Below are 16,146 nucleotides of genomic sequence, written 5' to 3' on the forward strand. Positions count from 1 at the left end.
TATTACTGTTTTGTAAAAAAAACACAGAAACAAAAACGCCCAACAACTTTTACCTGATCTTTGTATTTGGCCTTGTACACTGAACCAAAACTCCCATCTCCAAGCATGTGTGAAGAACTGTAACAAACAAGGTGATAATGGAAACATTTTGCCCGTGTAAACAGCGCACGACAGAGAAGTTTTGCCTGAATGAGAAGGGGCAGGTACTCCATCTGAAGGACTTAATTCAACCTTTACAACCAGAGAATCTTAGAAAGAAACAAAAAAAGGTCCGCAGGAAACAACTTGAAGTTTAGTTTCGAAGTCCAACTCAGCGAGTCACTTCACTCTCCAGAGACATTTCAAACATTTGCAAAGTCCCCAGCAAACCCATTTTGAACTCTTTCGTTATTCAGCATGATGAGGGTTTCTGTTTTTGATCAAGCTACCTGGGTGAAAACTGCAGCAGCTTGGGGTCGATGTGGAATCGGTCATCCAGATCGGCAAGCATCACATCAGGGGCCTGAAGTGTTGAACAAAAATGACCGATATCATTTTACATCTTTTATATCTTTAGTACATATACTGCACGTACTATTGTAAGTGGGCTTTCATATTCACGTTACAGCGTATCCGCTTTGCCCCTTTCAAATATCGAGCTGAATATTAACATCTGATTGTTCTGCAACATTTTAAAACAATGGGTACAATTAACATAAATAACAATTCAATTGTTCAATTAGATGTGTCCACATATATTTCAGAGATTCAAAGATTGAGAATTGATACTGATAAAATTGGTCCAAACACAACTTTGGCAGATTTCCTATTTTCCGCATTCATGTTTAGTGTATAGCTGGCTCTCAACGTGTGCAGCGTAGTGAAATAAATTTGGGTGGGAGTGTTCGGGGAGAATCTGCAAGAGCTTACCAATAACTTTAGTGGAACCTGCATGTCCATGTGGTTGGGGCAGACAATGTAGTCGTTGACCTCTGACCTCTCAATCAGCTCATCCAGCATAAACTGGTGGTTTTTGTTTTCTGATAAAGATGAACAACAGAACAAAGTGTCGCACACAGAAAGGGCAGATGCATCTACCTAGGTCATTCCCGAAGATTTCTTCCTACAATTCATAAGCTTTGTGACGCGTTCCTTTTTCCAAAATGCATGAACCGTTTTAAAGGCAACGCTGCTCATAGAGGACGTTATTGGAAAGCAGCTACTGAAGTCGAAACTATCCGACAAGGAAATGTCTTCTTCGTGCCCGAGACTAGTGCTTGACAGGGATGTCTATGCAGCTCAAGCTTGGATCGGATCGGATCTAATAAGGTCAGATCAGATTGTTAATTGGAGTCAAGCGCCTGGATACCAGTCCGAGTCTGAAAGAGGTTTCCAGAGTTATGGCTATGTCTACTGTCAGCGTGTGCCTCACATATTTCAAACCAGCAACAGCCTAGACCTAGCCCTAGTCACAAGATTTGGACCTAGCCTTACCTTCACACAGGACGCAGGGTACCATCCGCTGTACCAGCGTTTTGCCTTGTAATGGATCCATCTCAGTCAGACCAGGGAACCACTCCTCTATCAGGTCATCTGCATGATCACACAGCAGGCCTAGAAGTCTGAGCAAACATCAAGGAAACAATTTAAAATGTAAGGCAGTCTTAACTGCAAGAAGTACACCACATTATATTAGGCAGAACAGTCATCAACCACAAATACTGATAAGAAAGTGTGAGAAAAATTGGCTTCATTTTTGTCTTACAGATCAAGTCTCAACTGAGTGGTACTAGTAAACAGGAATAAGCAACAGATCCATCATTTGGATAACTAAATGACTTGGGAATTCAAATATACCCCCAAAAACTTTTAACACCAATTCTGCACAAATTTGTCTCCGAATAACAAGAACAGTTTCGCAAAAACCGGAAAAGGGAGCAACTGAAATATCGCAAACCAGAATGTTAGCACTCAGTATGTCCTCACCTGTTGCCATCCTTGGTCTGAGGCACGGTAATTTTCAGTCCATCTCGGCCTTTCCTCAAGGACTCGACACAGAAGAATGCTTCCTGTGTCGAGAAATGATCACGTCATTGAGGAAACAGTTTCTAACAGGGAATCAACCTCCATTGAAACCAATCGCAAAATTTGATGGTACTTTATCTCACATTGTTAGTAACAAATCAATTTTCAGTTTGACGTTTAACACTTGAATGTTAAAGACTTAAAGAAATTATTCTCACTTTTAACAGTACTGTCATTTTGCAATGTTACTTTGGAAAGAATTATCATGTCCAAAAATGCTAAATGTGAGATTTGCCTTCATTTTTGAAGTCACAGGCTTACGCTTGTTACTTTTATTTTTTGGGGGGGATAGGGCCATCGGATGGGAGTTGGACTTACTCTGGACCAGCAGACGTAGATTCCCTCCCTCCAGTATTTGGTGACTTTGGAGATATCGTCGTTACAAGCTGAGGCTACAGACGAGGGCTATGCAAAAAACGAACAAGAATCATTTCACTTTGTCTTCACATACATGCAACACATTTCACATCAAACACTCCTCACTTGTTGGCAATTTTGTAAGCATTTTGTGAATCTCTGGTTTATATGCTAAGAAAATTGTCAGCTGGACTTGTCACGGGCAGCAAACACAGCACAGAATCCCTGAACATTCAAGTGTTGTAGTCAAGCACTTTGGAGTACCAGGTTTAATGTCAACTATTGAACTGATTATAAAGATGAACAAAGAAATTGACTGGAGCAGGATTTGAACCTGCAGCCTCCGGAGTACCGTACCGGTGCTCTACCAACTGAGCTATCCAATCCTACGTTGGTGGCTCTTCCCAGTTATCAATATCTTTGCCAGAAGCCATCCAAGGGATCACGCCCTAATAACACGACACAACATGGGAAGTGGTGAACAGGGATCACTCAGAGAGGATACGGCTTTTTTTAAAACATAAATCATGAAACCAACTATCTATATATAGGGAAACTGACTAGGTGCTTAAAAATGATTTCACCAACTGATTAACAAAGCTGGTGAACATGGGCATAGTTCACAGTTAAGGCTTCATATTGTTAGTTGTGCAAACTTAAATTATAAAGATAAAAGTACTTGGCCCTAAAAATGTACATCTTACGCAATTGTAACAATCCAAAGTAATCCATTTATTTTGTAAAGTTACCTTTATGCATTCACCATCCTTTGATTATGTTATCCAGCATTGTTCACATATAACCAGTTCATTGTCTGAGGATAAACCTGGTACTCGTAAAATGCTTGATTACAACACTGGTATGTTCACGGGGACGCTGGTTACTGTTCAACCAATTGTAAAATGCTACTTTCATCAAGAGTTATCCCTTTAAGCCAGAAGTCATTCCGTGCCTGGATTTGTGTATACCAGAAAAAGTACTGTACTTGAAAGTACTACTGGAGTTGCTCTTGTGAGCACAATGTCCATCGATCTCAGAGAGCTTAACAGGGCTAACTGAAGACAGGTCAATAGAGCCAACTGAAGACAGGTCAATAGAGCCACCTGAAGACAAGGGACTTGAGGGATCCAACTGACTTACCGTCTGCAGCATCTGGGTGGAGAAGACCAGAAGCCTTAATATGAGACGGGACCACAGACCGATCGGTACATAGGGCATATCATACAGACGGTGCAGGAGATCTGCGATTTAAAAGCCAACCACGGATACACAATCATAGATCGTCCTTTATTTACCAACGAAGAAATTACACAGCATCATTTACATCTACATGGCAGTGTTATGAATTGATACCTCACATATATATCATTAGCATGCATAAAAGGCAATGCATGCTAAATATGGCTTCCTGAGGTATATCGTGTTTATTGCTATCTGAATCACACAGATGTGGATGAATGGGCACTGAAATTTCGCCTGAAATTTGTCGAGAATTAGAATAACAAATGGATGCCAGTCGGGCTACTGCACAAGGACTATGCCTGCAATTAAATGATAAATTTTCTGGCACCTTGTCTGCTAGAGCAAGGCAGAGTGATAGCTGGTTTCTGGCTGGGCATCTTGCATGGGATAAGAAGCTCTGTGTCGGTGATGGGGAGTGCAACCTCAAACCTGTGATGGGGGATCAAAGAGAAATATCCCAGAATAAATTTCCTGGACACTCCCATGTCACGTGGCATCACGACTTGCGAGATGATACATCTTCCAACTGTAACTTCTATTTATGACCCGACTGAACGAACCGAGTCGCATATTACCAGAGCATCTTTTGAGTAAAAGGCTTTCGAAGGAATCTTGCATGGTATAGATCAATAGGAAACCTCGACATTTTTCTCCTACAAAATGCATATTTTCTCAAGATGTCGAACTGGGTGAAATCTCTAAACAAAGAGCTCAGTTTGCTCTTTCTTAATACTAATTGAAACCAAATTACTGAAAATGTGGCCTTGAGACTCCTTTCGTGAGATTGGGTCACATTTGGGGGTTCAGTTTACAACCTACTACATCTTCCATCTTCCAAAGGATTCCATTTGGAAAATACCGATGGTGATGAGCCAAAATTCGACCGAGGTGGACTGAAGGATATTTAGCGGTGTACTCACTTCTCAAGCAGCTTGAGGTACTGTGGGAGAAGTCGCTTTATGGGCAGATCTTCAGTCCTTGTGAAGAGTATGGGCAAGTCGCTGATCCTCATTTGCTAATGCAAACAAAACACAAAGAGTGGATTCAGTGTTGATTTGGTGTGCCAAGCATGTTACCACAGTTACGACCACTTACAACAAGCTGAGGAAAAAAATTGAAAACTGAGATTCAAATACTAGAAGGGGTAAGATATAAAACCTTTGAAATGACAGCCAGTGATATAACTTGGTACATATAACTTGGTACTTAACTACTCTTTATCACACTCAAACTCACACTCATAGAAATGCTGAAATACTTGTTCTCATACCTGAGCACTTTCTCTGTACTTACTCTTATGCTCATGTATAATTGCGGAAAGGAACCTGACTATTACTAAGTACATGTACTACAGTACTCACACTCAAGTACTTTTTTCTATACTCAATCTGGTACTCAAACTCAGAGAAATGTGGGCAGCTACAGCAATATTTCATTGTTTTTAGATTCAATGCAAACTCATTTTTTTCATATTTTAGTTTAGGGTCTTTGTGCTAATAAGATTGGAAAGCAAAGCAAACCCATTGTAACTTTCCTTTTGTGTGTACACTGCATGCTGCCCTCTATCATGTCTACCATTCATGCAAAGGGTCAATTGCAAAGAGTGAAGATCACACCCCTTACCCCGTTGGGACTGATGAAGGGGTTGATTTCCCTGACAGTCACAACCAACGCCATGATCTTGCACAGCCACTCCGGGTCCACAAAGTACATCTCCTTCAGCTGTTGGACGGGATCGTTGTAGTGGAGCAGTATGCCCGTCTCATGGAGGAATCGCACAGCCTGAGAAGAAATCGTGGTGCCAAAAAATGATGAAAGAGATGGAACAAGAAGTATACCAAACGTATCACTGAGGGACCACGAGAGGCAACTTAAGACGAATATGACTTAAACGATAAATGGTTCATTCATAATAAGGGAAGAAATATTTAGACAAAGGTAACTTCTAAGGTACGAAGCCCCGGTAAACTGCACTATGGTTATCAGTGGCCTTTTACAGATTTAAGTGCAAAGAGGACCACTGACATTACAGCAACTGCGCACAATGGTAGAGAGCAAGAACAAAGTGAACAAACCTACGGGGATGATGTGCGTGCTGGAATTCTGCAAAAATGCTTCAGCTGAGGTAGTTTGAGTGGGACTGTTTTGTGTTTGCACATTAGTAAGAAACTGTGGCTGTATTATCATTTGTGCTCGAAATTGTCCATTAACTAGATCCCCTAGATCCTCAGACCTAACCCTAGTCCTCAGTCTTTCAAAATCCTCCCATTGCCCCCTGTGAAAACTAGGTAGAGCCTCCGTCATTTCTTGTATGTCTTCTTTGGAGGAGTGACCACTGCCTCAGCCCTTCAAATTAATCCAGCAATTCTTGCAATTGGTCAAGGCAGTGCGAATGATATCCTAGAGTAGAGTGCATGATTTCAAATACATTGTATAATCCAGGCCTGAATTTACGCATGGCTGAGCATCAACAGCACAAGGTCTGACCCAAGACCTTGACACAATGCACCCTCCAATCAGCCACACCTTCTGCCATTCTTCCTCAATCCTTCAAAATCCTTCAAAATCCTCCAAAGCCGCCCAGAGGATTTTGCAGGAGTGAGGACGGTTAGGATCAAAGCTGAGGTTGCTGTATGTACAAACAGAACAACGCTGGTGTGTACAATATCACATGACAAATGTTGCTAGTGTTGATTGGCTACAAGTCATTAATTTGTCACCAACCTGTGAGAGTTCATCGTTGTCCAACTGCAAGGAGTGCTCTCGTACCAGCTGTAGCAACCGTCTCCTCATCACAACTGGCGCCTCCTTGTTCTCCTTCATCTTCCTCGCCTCTTCCCTCAGTAACTCCTCAAGACGCTGGGGGAACCAAAATACAGATAACAGACTTGTAATGAGGTTAACATTTTTCCCTAATCCTTCTTTAACTGCACTGGAAGCAGAGAGAAAAATGATGGTATCCTTTTGCTTTACAAATTTAAGATTACTAAGAAGGAGGTTGTGAGGTTCAGAACCCCTCAATTACAAATATCATTATCATCCTGAAGCGTGCATCATGGGAAACATCAAATCCTTGTTTCTGATGTACTCATGTACAACTCCCACTGGGGAGTCAAACAAGTTTTAGGATAGGGGTAGGAAGGGAGGACCAAGTTTAACCTACCTGGTAACTGTAAGGTATCATCTGGCCTAAGACAGGTTGACCTTTGATCTTGCATCTGTGGAAGTGAAACATTTCAATTAATACACTTTTTTATGAAAGATATTAAATGTAAAAAGGCTTTCGGCAATCACCCTTCCTGAATCTCTGACTTTGATCACAGTGCAGAACTCAATGTTACAACATTTGAGCCATAACCTCAAGGGGACAAGATGCGCCATGTACAATGATGACTGGGCTCTACCTTCCTCAAATCCTAATGGAATTTGAAGGTTTAAGGATAGTTAAAATTTAGGTCAAGTTGAGGTTAACAAGGTTTTGAGGGTATCTACTCCATCATTACTGTACCTGAGACTTTTTACATCTGGGTTATCCGAATGGTGACATACATTTTGCTGATGACAAAAGCAAACAGGTTCCGCACAGCGAAAGCTACATTTTCTATCAAACTGCCCAAATTTTCTCAAATTGAAAATGCACAAACATGGAGAAAATGCTGTCTGGTCTGCATCTTTGCAGACAGGAAAAAAACAGTATCTTTGTCAGATCATAAGCCTTACGTCTCAATGAGTTCTACGACGAGTCTCCGCAGGGCTTCTAAGCCCTCATTCTCGCTGGTGCAGCTGACCACACGAAAACCCATGATCTCGGGGAAGCCCGGCGACTGGCACAGGCTCCGGACTCGCATCTCCATGTCACTGATGAACTCCACTTCCTTGTCTGGGAAAAAGAAATGAAGAAAAAAAACCAGGGAAATGATTGGCACAGATTTTGAGACGATAAGAACTTCATCAATTACTTTAAAAATCACTACTTCAGAGGAAAAGAAATCCAAGGTGTTAGTCTCAGCTAGGCGACTGATTAAATCTACGACCTCCTGGATTTTCATTGATCATTTCATGGGGAAAGCTACCTAGCACATCAGGGAAAGCTAAATCCTGCAGGCTGTTGAGACTCTACTGACCTTTGGGTATTTTGTCCTTGTGGGTTCCCACGACCACCACTGGACATGACGGCGCCAAGGCCTGGATGGTCAGTAGCCACGGTCGGAGGGTTTTGACCTCTTCTGGGCCTCGGCTGACATCATACACCACCTGACACAGGGACATGAAAATGAAACCAATTCTTCAAAAATTCTTCAAACCCTTCTTCGTCCCAAGAAAGTGGTGTGACAATCTCCTTCAAGGGAGAATATGGGTAAAAATTTCCAATTTAGAACTTTGCTGTTAAGAAAACCAAACACCAAATGGCCAAGCTGTAACAAGTATTACTTTTTACTGCAAAGTTTTGGAAAAAAATTCATGTGACTACAATTATAGAAAGCAAGGCTGGAACCCTAGTCCAGGGATGAGGACAGGGGAAAGGGGAACTCAGAACCATCTGCACTCCTTTACCAAGAAGAGGGCTCGGCCCGTCAAGAAGCAGGGATGCATGCTGTAGAAATCCTCCTGTCCGGCAAAGTCCCAGGTGTTCAGGCAGAAATCCACCGCCTTCTTGTTACTCCGGACTTGGATTCTGCAGGCAACATTGGGCAATTGAGCCATTAGATCTTCCAGGCGACTCAAGACCGGTTGACACAGTTCAGAGAATTGGATAGCTACGTGTACACTGTCCTTGAACTCACACTCTTGACAAGGATGGCAAGAAATATCTGCCTGTTACTTTCCAGCCACAAGGGCCACAACTGTCCAGTGGCCACTAGGCAAACTTTGCACCATTAATAACATCACTGTGGGGTCTGTGCATATGAAAGTGGTCCTTTGCAGGCATTCACGCGAATTGGTTTGGGCGCACATGGTGCAAAGAACAAACAAAATAATCGTGCTTACATTTGAAATCTGTACATACATGTATGTCGCCATTTCAACACTGTTTTGGGGACAAATTGAGAATTTTTGCTAAGAATAAAAAGAATCACATATGAACAGGGCCTCGCTTTACACTGCAGCCACAGAATATCATTTAATTACGCGTGCCTCCCTGGTGAAGAAAATTTCGTTGGATGTCTATTTTTCTGCCAGGCGCCCTTTTACACAGACGACTAGTGTAAATAAGGATTAATCTAAGTGAACTTTCACATAGCAAGACTCACTTCCAGTCTGACACTTTGATTCCCACGGTGGCTACGTTAGCTTCTTTTTTGCTTCTCTTCTGCTTCTGCAGTCTGGCCAACAGGGTGGACTTGCCCCTGCCTCCGTAGCCCACCAGCATCAGCTTCATGCGATAGTAGGGGACAGACTAGACATTTTGAAGGAAAAAAAATTAAACGATTTTAGGTAGGTGTTGAAGGTAGCTGTTAAACACCATCTATATATTAGTTACCAATTTTTACAGGATATTTGAAGGAGAATGATAACTGTTGGTATTACATAAATTTCCAAAGAGTGTTTACTGCTTTTTTTCTTTAAAAAACAATTCCACAAACTCAATTTGCTCAAACAATCTCGGCTTATTTTAGAAAAAATTCTGCACTAATGGTCAGTCAAAAGTAAGAGAGAAATTTTTGCTTCTGCAAAAATTATGACAACTAAGGACTCTGGGTTTACATAGCCAGTGCCAATTGTCTGTGTACTTGTAAACACTGAAAAATGATCATAAAAGTTAAGAATTATGGGCTAATTAAAGCCATGGTGTTGGGTCCTGATCCCTGGCTAGGTATGTGAAACGGCGACCAGTACCTGTTTGAGCTTCTGATTCAAGAAGCCAATGATGTCCTTGGTACGGCCTTTGAGAATGGATGGGTCTAGATCAAGCTTGAGTCCGTCCAGGGGAAGCTACGATGGAACAATGACCAGTGAGGATGACGGTTAGAAATGTTGAAAGAATGAAATCTTAGAATGAAACTGTGCTGCAAAAAATCCAACACAGATCTGTCCTGCAGAACCCAACCAACTCGTCAGCCAGCCAATAAGGCGGCTCACATGTCAACTTGTCAGCCTTGAAGACAACTAACCCACAAGCCAGCTGGTTAGTTGCACAACTCCCTGCTAACAGGGCGACCCTTTGGTAAGCCAATTTTTTAGCAAGTCACCTGGTGCTAGCAAAATTATTTTCATAAACAGCTGGGATCCTGATCTTGATTTAATATAAGGTGACATTTCACAAGGATCCATTTACAGCTAAGATGGCTCTCATCAATACAACACCTTACTTCAGGAGTTGGAAAGAACTGAATATAGTTACCAAACCTTGACTTTTAGACATGCATGAGAGATGGCAGGTGGAACACAAAATTTAGGCAAGCCCCTAAATCAGCCAATCAACCAAGTCACATTCTCATCTCGGATTCCTTATCCCAACAGCCTCTTTAGCTCTGTTGCAAAACTTAACCAAAATCTCAACCCATACAGCTATCCCTTCAATTACACGCAGCTGCTGTGATCGCAGCCATGACAGAAAAGCGCTAAGCAAGGAAAATATTTGCTTGGCAAAAGATGGTTACCAACCAGAATTCCATGCCTCATTATATTGCTTTTGATTGGTCCCCATCATTTTCGCCTGGACCAAATATTTACTAAGCAATATCTCCTGTTGATCTACTTCAGGAAAATGAAGTGTGGGCTCAGTTTTTGATATCCCTCTTGTGACTCCAGAGATTACCTCCCATAGTCTTGCCAGCTTCCCTAGCTCATCGGGGATGCAAGTAATCTTGGGATTATTGCTGAAGTCCAATGAGGTTAGTGTCAGTATCTGGCCGATCTCCTTGGGAACCTGTTGGCATAGCAACCACACACTCATTAAACTCAAGATGACACGCAATAAGGGAAAAAAGGCAGATTTTGACCATGCGACAAAACATTTCATAACAGTGAAAACAGGTAAAAAGACCAAAGTCTAAGCAATTTATGAGTCAATCTGCTGTCTCATCAATCTTCACCCTCATCAATTGTTCCTCTGCAAACTTTCTTGAATTTGAGAGAGGTCACTGATGTAGTTAGACTGGCTACAACAACACTAGCATATCAAGTGCTGATTCAGTGAACAATGTCATGTAGCAGTTACAATCTCTATCAGCATTACAGAAAAAGTTGTTACCTGTGACAATTGATTGTTGTTCAAAGCTAGACGCTCCAGCTTTTGCCATGGCCGGATGCTCTCAGACAGATCCAACTAATACAAATCATGCCAAAAAATATGAGGGAATGAACAAATGAATGGTACAGTAATAGATCTGATAAGTCCTCTAATGATTAAATAAAAGTATATCTAATTATGCCTGCTTTCATGCATTATGTAAACAAGGCCAGGCTACGGGACAAACCTTCTTGATTTTGTTGTGCCCTAGTAGGATTTCTCGCAAGCCTTGACTCTTCCATTCTTTGGGAGGGGGGACACCAGTCAAGTTATTGTTGCTCAGATCAATGCTCCTCAACCTATGACGCAAAAAATAACATCAAAATTTCTACCAAGCATGACAAATACTATAAAAAATGCTGACTAGTAGAGGTGTTTTTTTCACAATTTATTTTACATAAGACTTAATTTTTTCCCACTGTTTGTAAATACAATCATGAATGGCCTTTCCAGACATTTGACTGCATGCTTAAATTGAGAGGGAGATAAGTACATTTTTCCTGTTTGCTTCCTTGATGATTTAGAACAGAAACTTTGTCCCAAGTGAATCCTTGATTGAAATTTTCCAGTTTGACGCAGTACTTTTCAGACAAGACACAATGGGTTTCAGAGCTTACGGTCAAAAATTAAAAACGTTGGAAAACTGCACATGCAAGGCTTGGGAACTCAGCGGGTACTGTCACAAAACAAGAATGCTGCAGAGGTTTCTCTGAAAATAAGTCTTTTGAAAGTCGAAGACAGAACACACTGGACTAGAGTGATAGCTTTGCATGTAACTCAAATCATGGACTTTCAGTGTGAAGTTTTAAAACCTACTGGATTTTTGTATTCTCTGAGAAATCCATAAAAACCAAATGGTGGCGGGGTGGGGGGAGTGGTATTGGGTACCGAGATGATTACATCACGCACACCCAGTTATGTGTGTAAAAGGATTTACGCGGGAACCAGTGAGTGAGCCAACACGTACATGTGCTCTATTCATTTACACTACACTTCCCTGTTCAAATGACGTCACGCTTCGGTACTCAATAGAAATTTTTCCAGTGATGTCACGATCGTGCTGGACCTCGGATGTGTTGTGATGGTAACGAGAGCATAGTGTCATGATGGTAATCTACTTATTCAAGATAAACTAATCAAGCATGCAGCGATTGCACGTGCGCTTGCACGCGGCTGAAGCTGCCTGTAGGAATATATACAATCACCATGGCCAAGGCGATAGTCGGGTCGGTGAAAAAAGTCAATAGGAATTAACAGTCACAGTGGGTTTAGGTTGGAGCAAAAAGACCGTTGCCTAGTTCGGCCTTAACTTCATCAAATCCCCTGAACTCAATCCTTATGGGTATGGTAAGATCCAACCTTTTTTTCTCTCCTCAGGCTCCAATATCCAAATTTTTACCGGACAGTACATGTAACTGCCACTGGCTTATGGCACAGTGTTGGATTTGGGTAACTGCAAGTTTCCCAGCAAGAATCTGTCTAAAGGATCCATTTTTTTTTACCATGGCAATTGCAGGATCATGCGGGGGATGTAAGGAGGTTCTGGTAGTGCCAGATTGTTCGCAGCCATCTTGAGAGTGGTCAAAGAGCACAGCAACTCCCCAAGCTCCTCAGGTAGACTCTCTGATGAACCACATCAACAAGAGATAATCAAATATTTTAATGGCTATTCTCACATGCTGTGAAAAAGAACGGTGAAGGTCTTGAATCAAAGCAGGACTTTTTGGCTGGCAGACAAGCTTAGAAAATCTGTATTTTGAAAAGACGCATTTTGCAATCTCCTGTAAAAATAGATGTTACTTTTAAAAGCAAAAAGTACAACCAAGGAGGACAAAGGAGAAATATGTTTGTGAATTAATGGACAAAAACTAGCATAAAGGCACTAGTAAACCACGAAATCCATGGTATTATCAACCTAAGCGAATCAGCTATCTTCGTACATTGTAATAGGTTGGAAGACAGGAATGAGGATACAAACACAAAAAAAATGAATGCATTTACAAGAGCTTCAGAAATCAAAAACTTGATGTATCTTATCACTTCAAATCACTTTTCCTGTGATCTCATGGTGCATTTTCAATTCAACTGTCGTTTTGCACAAGAATGCTTCAAACTTGTTCAGCACAGTCGTTATGTTAAACAGATGACATCTTAACGGGTACGCTAATGACGTTTAGCAAGTGTTTCTGTGCGGAGCAAAATATTGGCCCCTGGCTACTCACTGAGTTGGTTGCAGGAAACATTGAGGTAGTCCAGTGAGTCACAGTTCCACATGAACTTTGATGGTATGTGCGAGAGCTCGTTACAGGACAGGTCCAAGGTCTGCAGCCGGGTCATCTCTACAGACATCGCTGGTAACTCTTTGAGGTGATTCCTTTGGGCAAACAAATGGGTGCGGGGGACATGTTGGTTGTTTAGGCATTCAGATTGGAAGGTGTAGAGATATTCATCAAAGACTCCACGGATGCAAATCCCCCAAATGGTTAAAAGACAACTTTGTTAATACCACACTACTGATCTTCAGGATTTTTTTCCAACTGATTTAACAATCCAAAACCTGCTCTGCAAGGAAAACAGAATGCAGGCTATCCGCCTTGAGCAGAAGCACCCCCTCACTGGTTGAGAAGAGCCGCGTTCGTTGAGAGTATTTAATCAATTTGAATGTCTTCTTTTTAATTTTCAATTGTGTAATTGGTGTTTTTTGATGAAACATTTAGAAATAAATTGCCAGTGGAACACAATTATCTACTTTTTATAATATGGGCAAAATAAAATTGAATTTAAATTGACTTTGAATTTGCTGGAAGGGATGTGACTGTAACATGCATTTTACAGTCGTTTGTGAACCAGCAAAGTTCAATTCCGACCACAGGCTCCTCGGTTACTGAGAAAACAGCGCCCTCTTACGGTCCCGCTCAAGGCCCATAACTTTTGTGAAACCCAGGTCTGGCTTATGTAAACAATGGGGGTCATATTAAAAGGTTCCATGATCTCATTGCTAATGAGATCCCAAATTCTACATGAGCACCGGTAGGGGTAGCATTTCTATCCACGGGAATTTAAAAATTGGGAGTTAAAAATGCAATTGGTTCATGGCCGTGACATGACTGTCAGATCCTCCGTATTTTGACAATGACACCCCTTTAGGGGAGGAGTCACTACACCTACCTTGCTAGTGACAGAGTCACTAAAGCTGGGGCGTACTGCCCTATCCATGAGGGGAACTCCTCAATGCAGTTATTACTGAGGTTCAGGTCTACCAGCGAGAAGGATACTTCAAGAGGTTCTTCGGTCATGTCATTGATCTGTAAGCCAAGAATCAAGTGCAAAACAGAGAACAGACGGTGTTGTATTACTACCTGTATGTTTGGGAGAACTCAACGAATTCACTTTGAAGATCCCAATGATTAGCTTAGGAGATCGATGGCACTGTGGCAAAGTGGTTCAAAGGGTTGGATTTCAAAGATGTTGTGATAAGGTCTGCCGTCAGTCTACCACTTTTTTACCATCTCCTTCCCAAAAGAAAGAACAATTTAAAACTCGTACAGCTTTACCCTGATTAAAATAAAAACCTAACAAAAACGATCTGCCTTTAGTACACTCAGTAGTCAATGCAATATAATTGTTCACCTTGTTTCCAGACATGTCTAGTGTCTGTAGTTTCCCGTTACCAAACACATGCACAGGCAGTGTTTGGAACTGGTTGTTCCTCAATGCAATATAATTGTTCACCTTGTTTCCAGACATGTCTAGTGTCTGTAGTCTCCCGTTACCAAACACATGCACAGGCAGTGTTTGGAACTGGTTGTTCCTCAATGCAATATAATTGTTCACCTTGTTTCCAGACATGTCTAGTGTCTGTAGTTTCCCGTTACCAAACACATGCACAGGCAGTGTTTGGAACTGGTTGTTCCTCAATGCAATATAATTGTTCACCTTGTTTCCAGACATGTCTAGTGTCTGTAGTTTCCCGTTACCAAACACATGCACAGGCAGTGTTTGGAACTGGTTGTTCCTCAATGCAATATAATTGTTCACCTTGTTTCCAGACATGTCTAGTGTCTGTAGTCTCCCGTTACCAAACACATGCACAGGCAGTGTTTGGAACTGGTTGTTCCTCAATGCAATATAATTGTTCACCTTGTTTCCAGACATGTCTAGTGTCTGTAGTTTCCCGTTACCAAACACATGCACAGGTAGTGTTTGGAACTGGTTGTTCCTCAGATCCAGGTTTTGAAGTCTTGGCAATGCCTGATGGGAAGACCAAAACAATGCATCAGACACACAACTCGTTTCATGGGTAGTCTTTTTATGAGTATGCAATGGAGGACTTTGAGACACTTGGTGGCGACAAACATGCCGGTCCTTTTTACCAGTTCTGAGCAAGTGTGCATTGTTCTGAGAATTGGTATGTCTGCTGCCACCAGCATCTCAAAGTCTCCCACTATCGTTTCTTTTTTAATGTACAATAAACCGTGCAATTGTTTTATCCATGCATACATTCAGGTCATGTGACTATTAAAAAACTCAGAGTGAATTAAAAGTCACCAGACCTACTTTGGAGTGCAGGCCCTTAGCCAGATCGTGAATAATCAAAATCAATACAAACTGCTATTTTTTCACACACGTGATGTTGGCTTTTGAGGATGTAATACTGAGTTTTATAGGGTCCAATCAAAAGATGTCACAGTATCATGTGACCTTTTGGTCTCCCTATGATTGGCCAACATTTTGGTTACCAGCAATACATCTTGGGATGTAAACAAGGCAGTGATAGGCTGATAGTCAGGGAAAATTACTGTTACTCCTTTACTGAATGACGTAATGGTCACCATCTGTACGGTTGGCGGCGTACCAATTCACAACTGGGCGTTGGTTTCCTATTTTTCTCATGCTTATCAAAGCTTCAAACACTTGTATAATACCCAAATGCAAGGTGCGGCTGTGCAGTCATTACCTATGACAATGACGGATGTAAGCCGGGTCACGTGAGCTAGTGAGACTGTCCTATGTCAGAATACAAGGTCAGAAAGCACAAGACACAAGATATGTAACAGAAACGAGGGTGGGCTAACCTAGAGTGGACTCGTGAACAAAATACGTCCACACGATGCAGGAAGGGAAAATGTACTTTGGACTGAACCATGTCCACAGGACATTTCCCCTTCTCTGAAAAGAGATTTAGAGGCATTTGGGGGTTAGGGTTACCTCTCATAAGAGGAAAGGAACAGTTAGGGAAACATTTTACA

General features: G+C 41.7%; 1 protein-coding gene and 1 non-coding gene across 8 annotated transcripts in view; both read right to left on the reverse strand.

Moving 5' to 3' along the window:
- LOC110983101 (leucine-rich repeat serine/threonine-protein kinase 2-like) overlaps window positions 1-16,146 on the reverse strand; it is an 83,066-nt gene that overhangs the window by 17,160 nt on the left and 49,760 nt on the right. For all 7 annotated transcript variants that reach the window (XM_087135839.1, XM_087135840.1, XM_087135835.1 and 4 more), the window contains 24 exons: window positions 15,038-15,148; window positions 14,066-14,202; window positions 13,120-13,271; window positions 12,400-12,520; window positions 11,085-11,196; window positions 10,859-10,933; window positions 10,424-10,534; window positions 9,502-9,597; window positions 8,916-9,061; window positions 8,218-8,338; window positions 7,788-7,917; window positions 7,384-7,543; window positions 6,827-6,881; window positions 6,388-6,522; window positions 5,287-5,445; window positions 4,584-4,678; window positions 3,992-4,092; window positions 3,562-3,662; window positions 2,383-2,469; window positions 1,966-2,048; window positions 1,474-1,601; window positions 910-1,019; window positions 429-502; window positions 54-117 (listed from right to left, as the gene is read on the reverse strand). In XM_087135839.1, coding sequence (XP_086991965.1) covers window positions 54-117; window positions 429-502; window positions 910-1,019; window positions 1,474-1,601; window positions 1,966-2,048; window positions 2,383-2,469; window positions 3,562-3,662; window positions 3,992-4,092; window positions 4,584-4,678; window positions 5,287-5,445; window positions 6,388-6,522; window positions 6,827-6,881; window positions 7,384-7,543; window positions 7,788-7,917; window positions 8,218-8,338; window positions 8,916-9,061; window positions 9,502-9,597; window positions 10,424-10,534; window positions 10,859-10,933; window positions 11,085-11,196; window positions 12,400-12,520; window positions 13,120-13,271; window positions 14,066-14,202; window positions 15,038-15,148 — 2,664 coding nt within the window. The remainder of the gene's footprint in view (window positions 1-53; window positions 118-428; window positions 503-909; window positions 1,020-1,473; window positions 1,602-1,965; window positions 2,049-2,382; window positions 2,470-3,561; window positions 3,663-3,991; window positions 4,093-4,583; window positions 4,679-5,286; window positions 5,446-6,387; window positions 6,523-6,826; window positions 6,882-7,383; window positions 7,544-7,787; window positions 7,918-8,217; window positions 8,339-8,915; window positions 9,062-9,501; window positions 9,598-10,423; window positions 10,535-10,858; window positions 10,934-11,084; window positions 11,197-12,399; window positions 12,521-13,119; window positions 13,272-14,065; window positions 14,203-15,037; window positions 15,149-16,146) is intronic.
- Trnat-ggu (transfer RNA threonine (anticodon GGU)) lies at window positions 2,735-2,807 on the reverse strand. The gene has a single exon. It is a non-coding gene; the product is annotated as a tRNA-Thr (tRNA).

This window comes from Acanthaster planci, linkage group LG04 (genome assembly GCF_054643075.1).
Source record: "Acanthaster planci isolate LZ-2023a linkage group LG04, COTS_SCS, whole genome shotgun sequence".
NCBI lineage: Eukaryota > Metazoa > Echinodermata > Asteroidea > Valvatida > Acanthasteridae > Acanthaster > Acanthaster planci.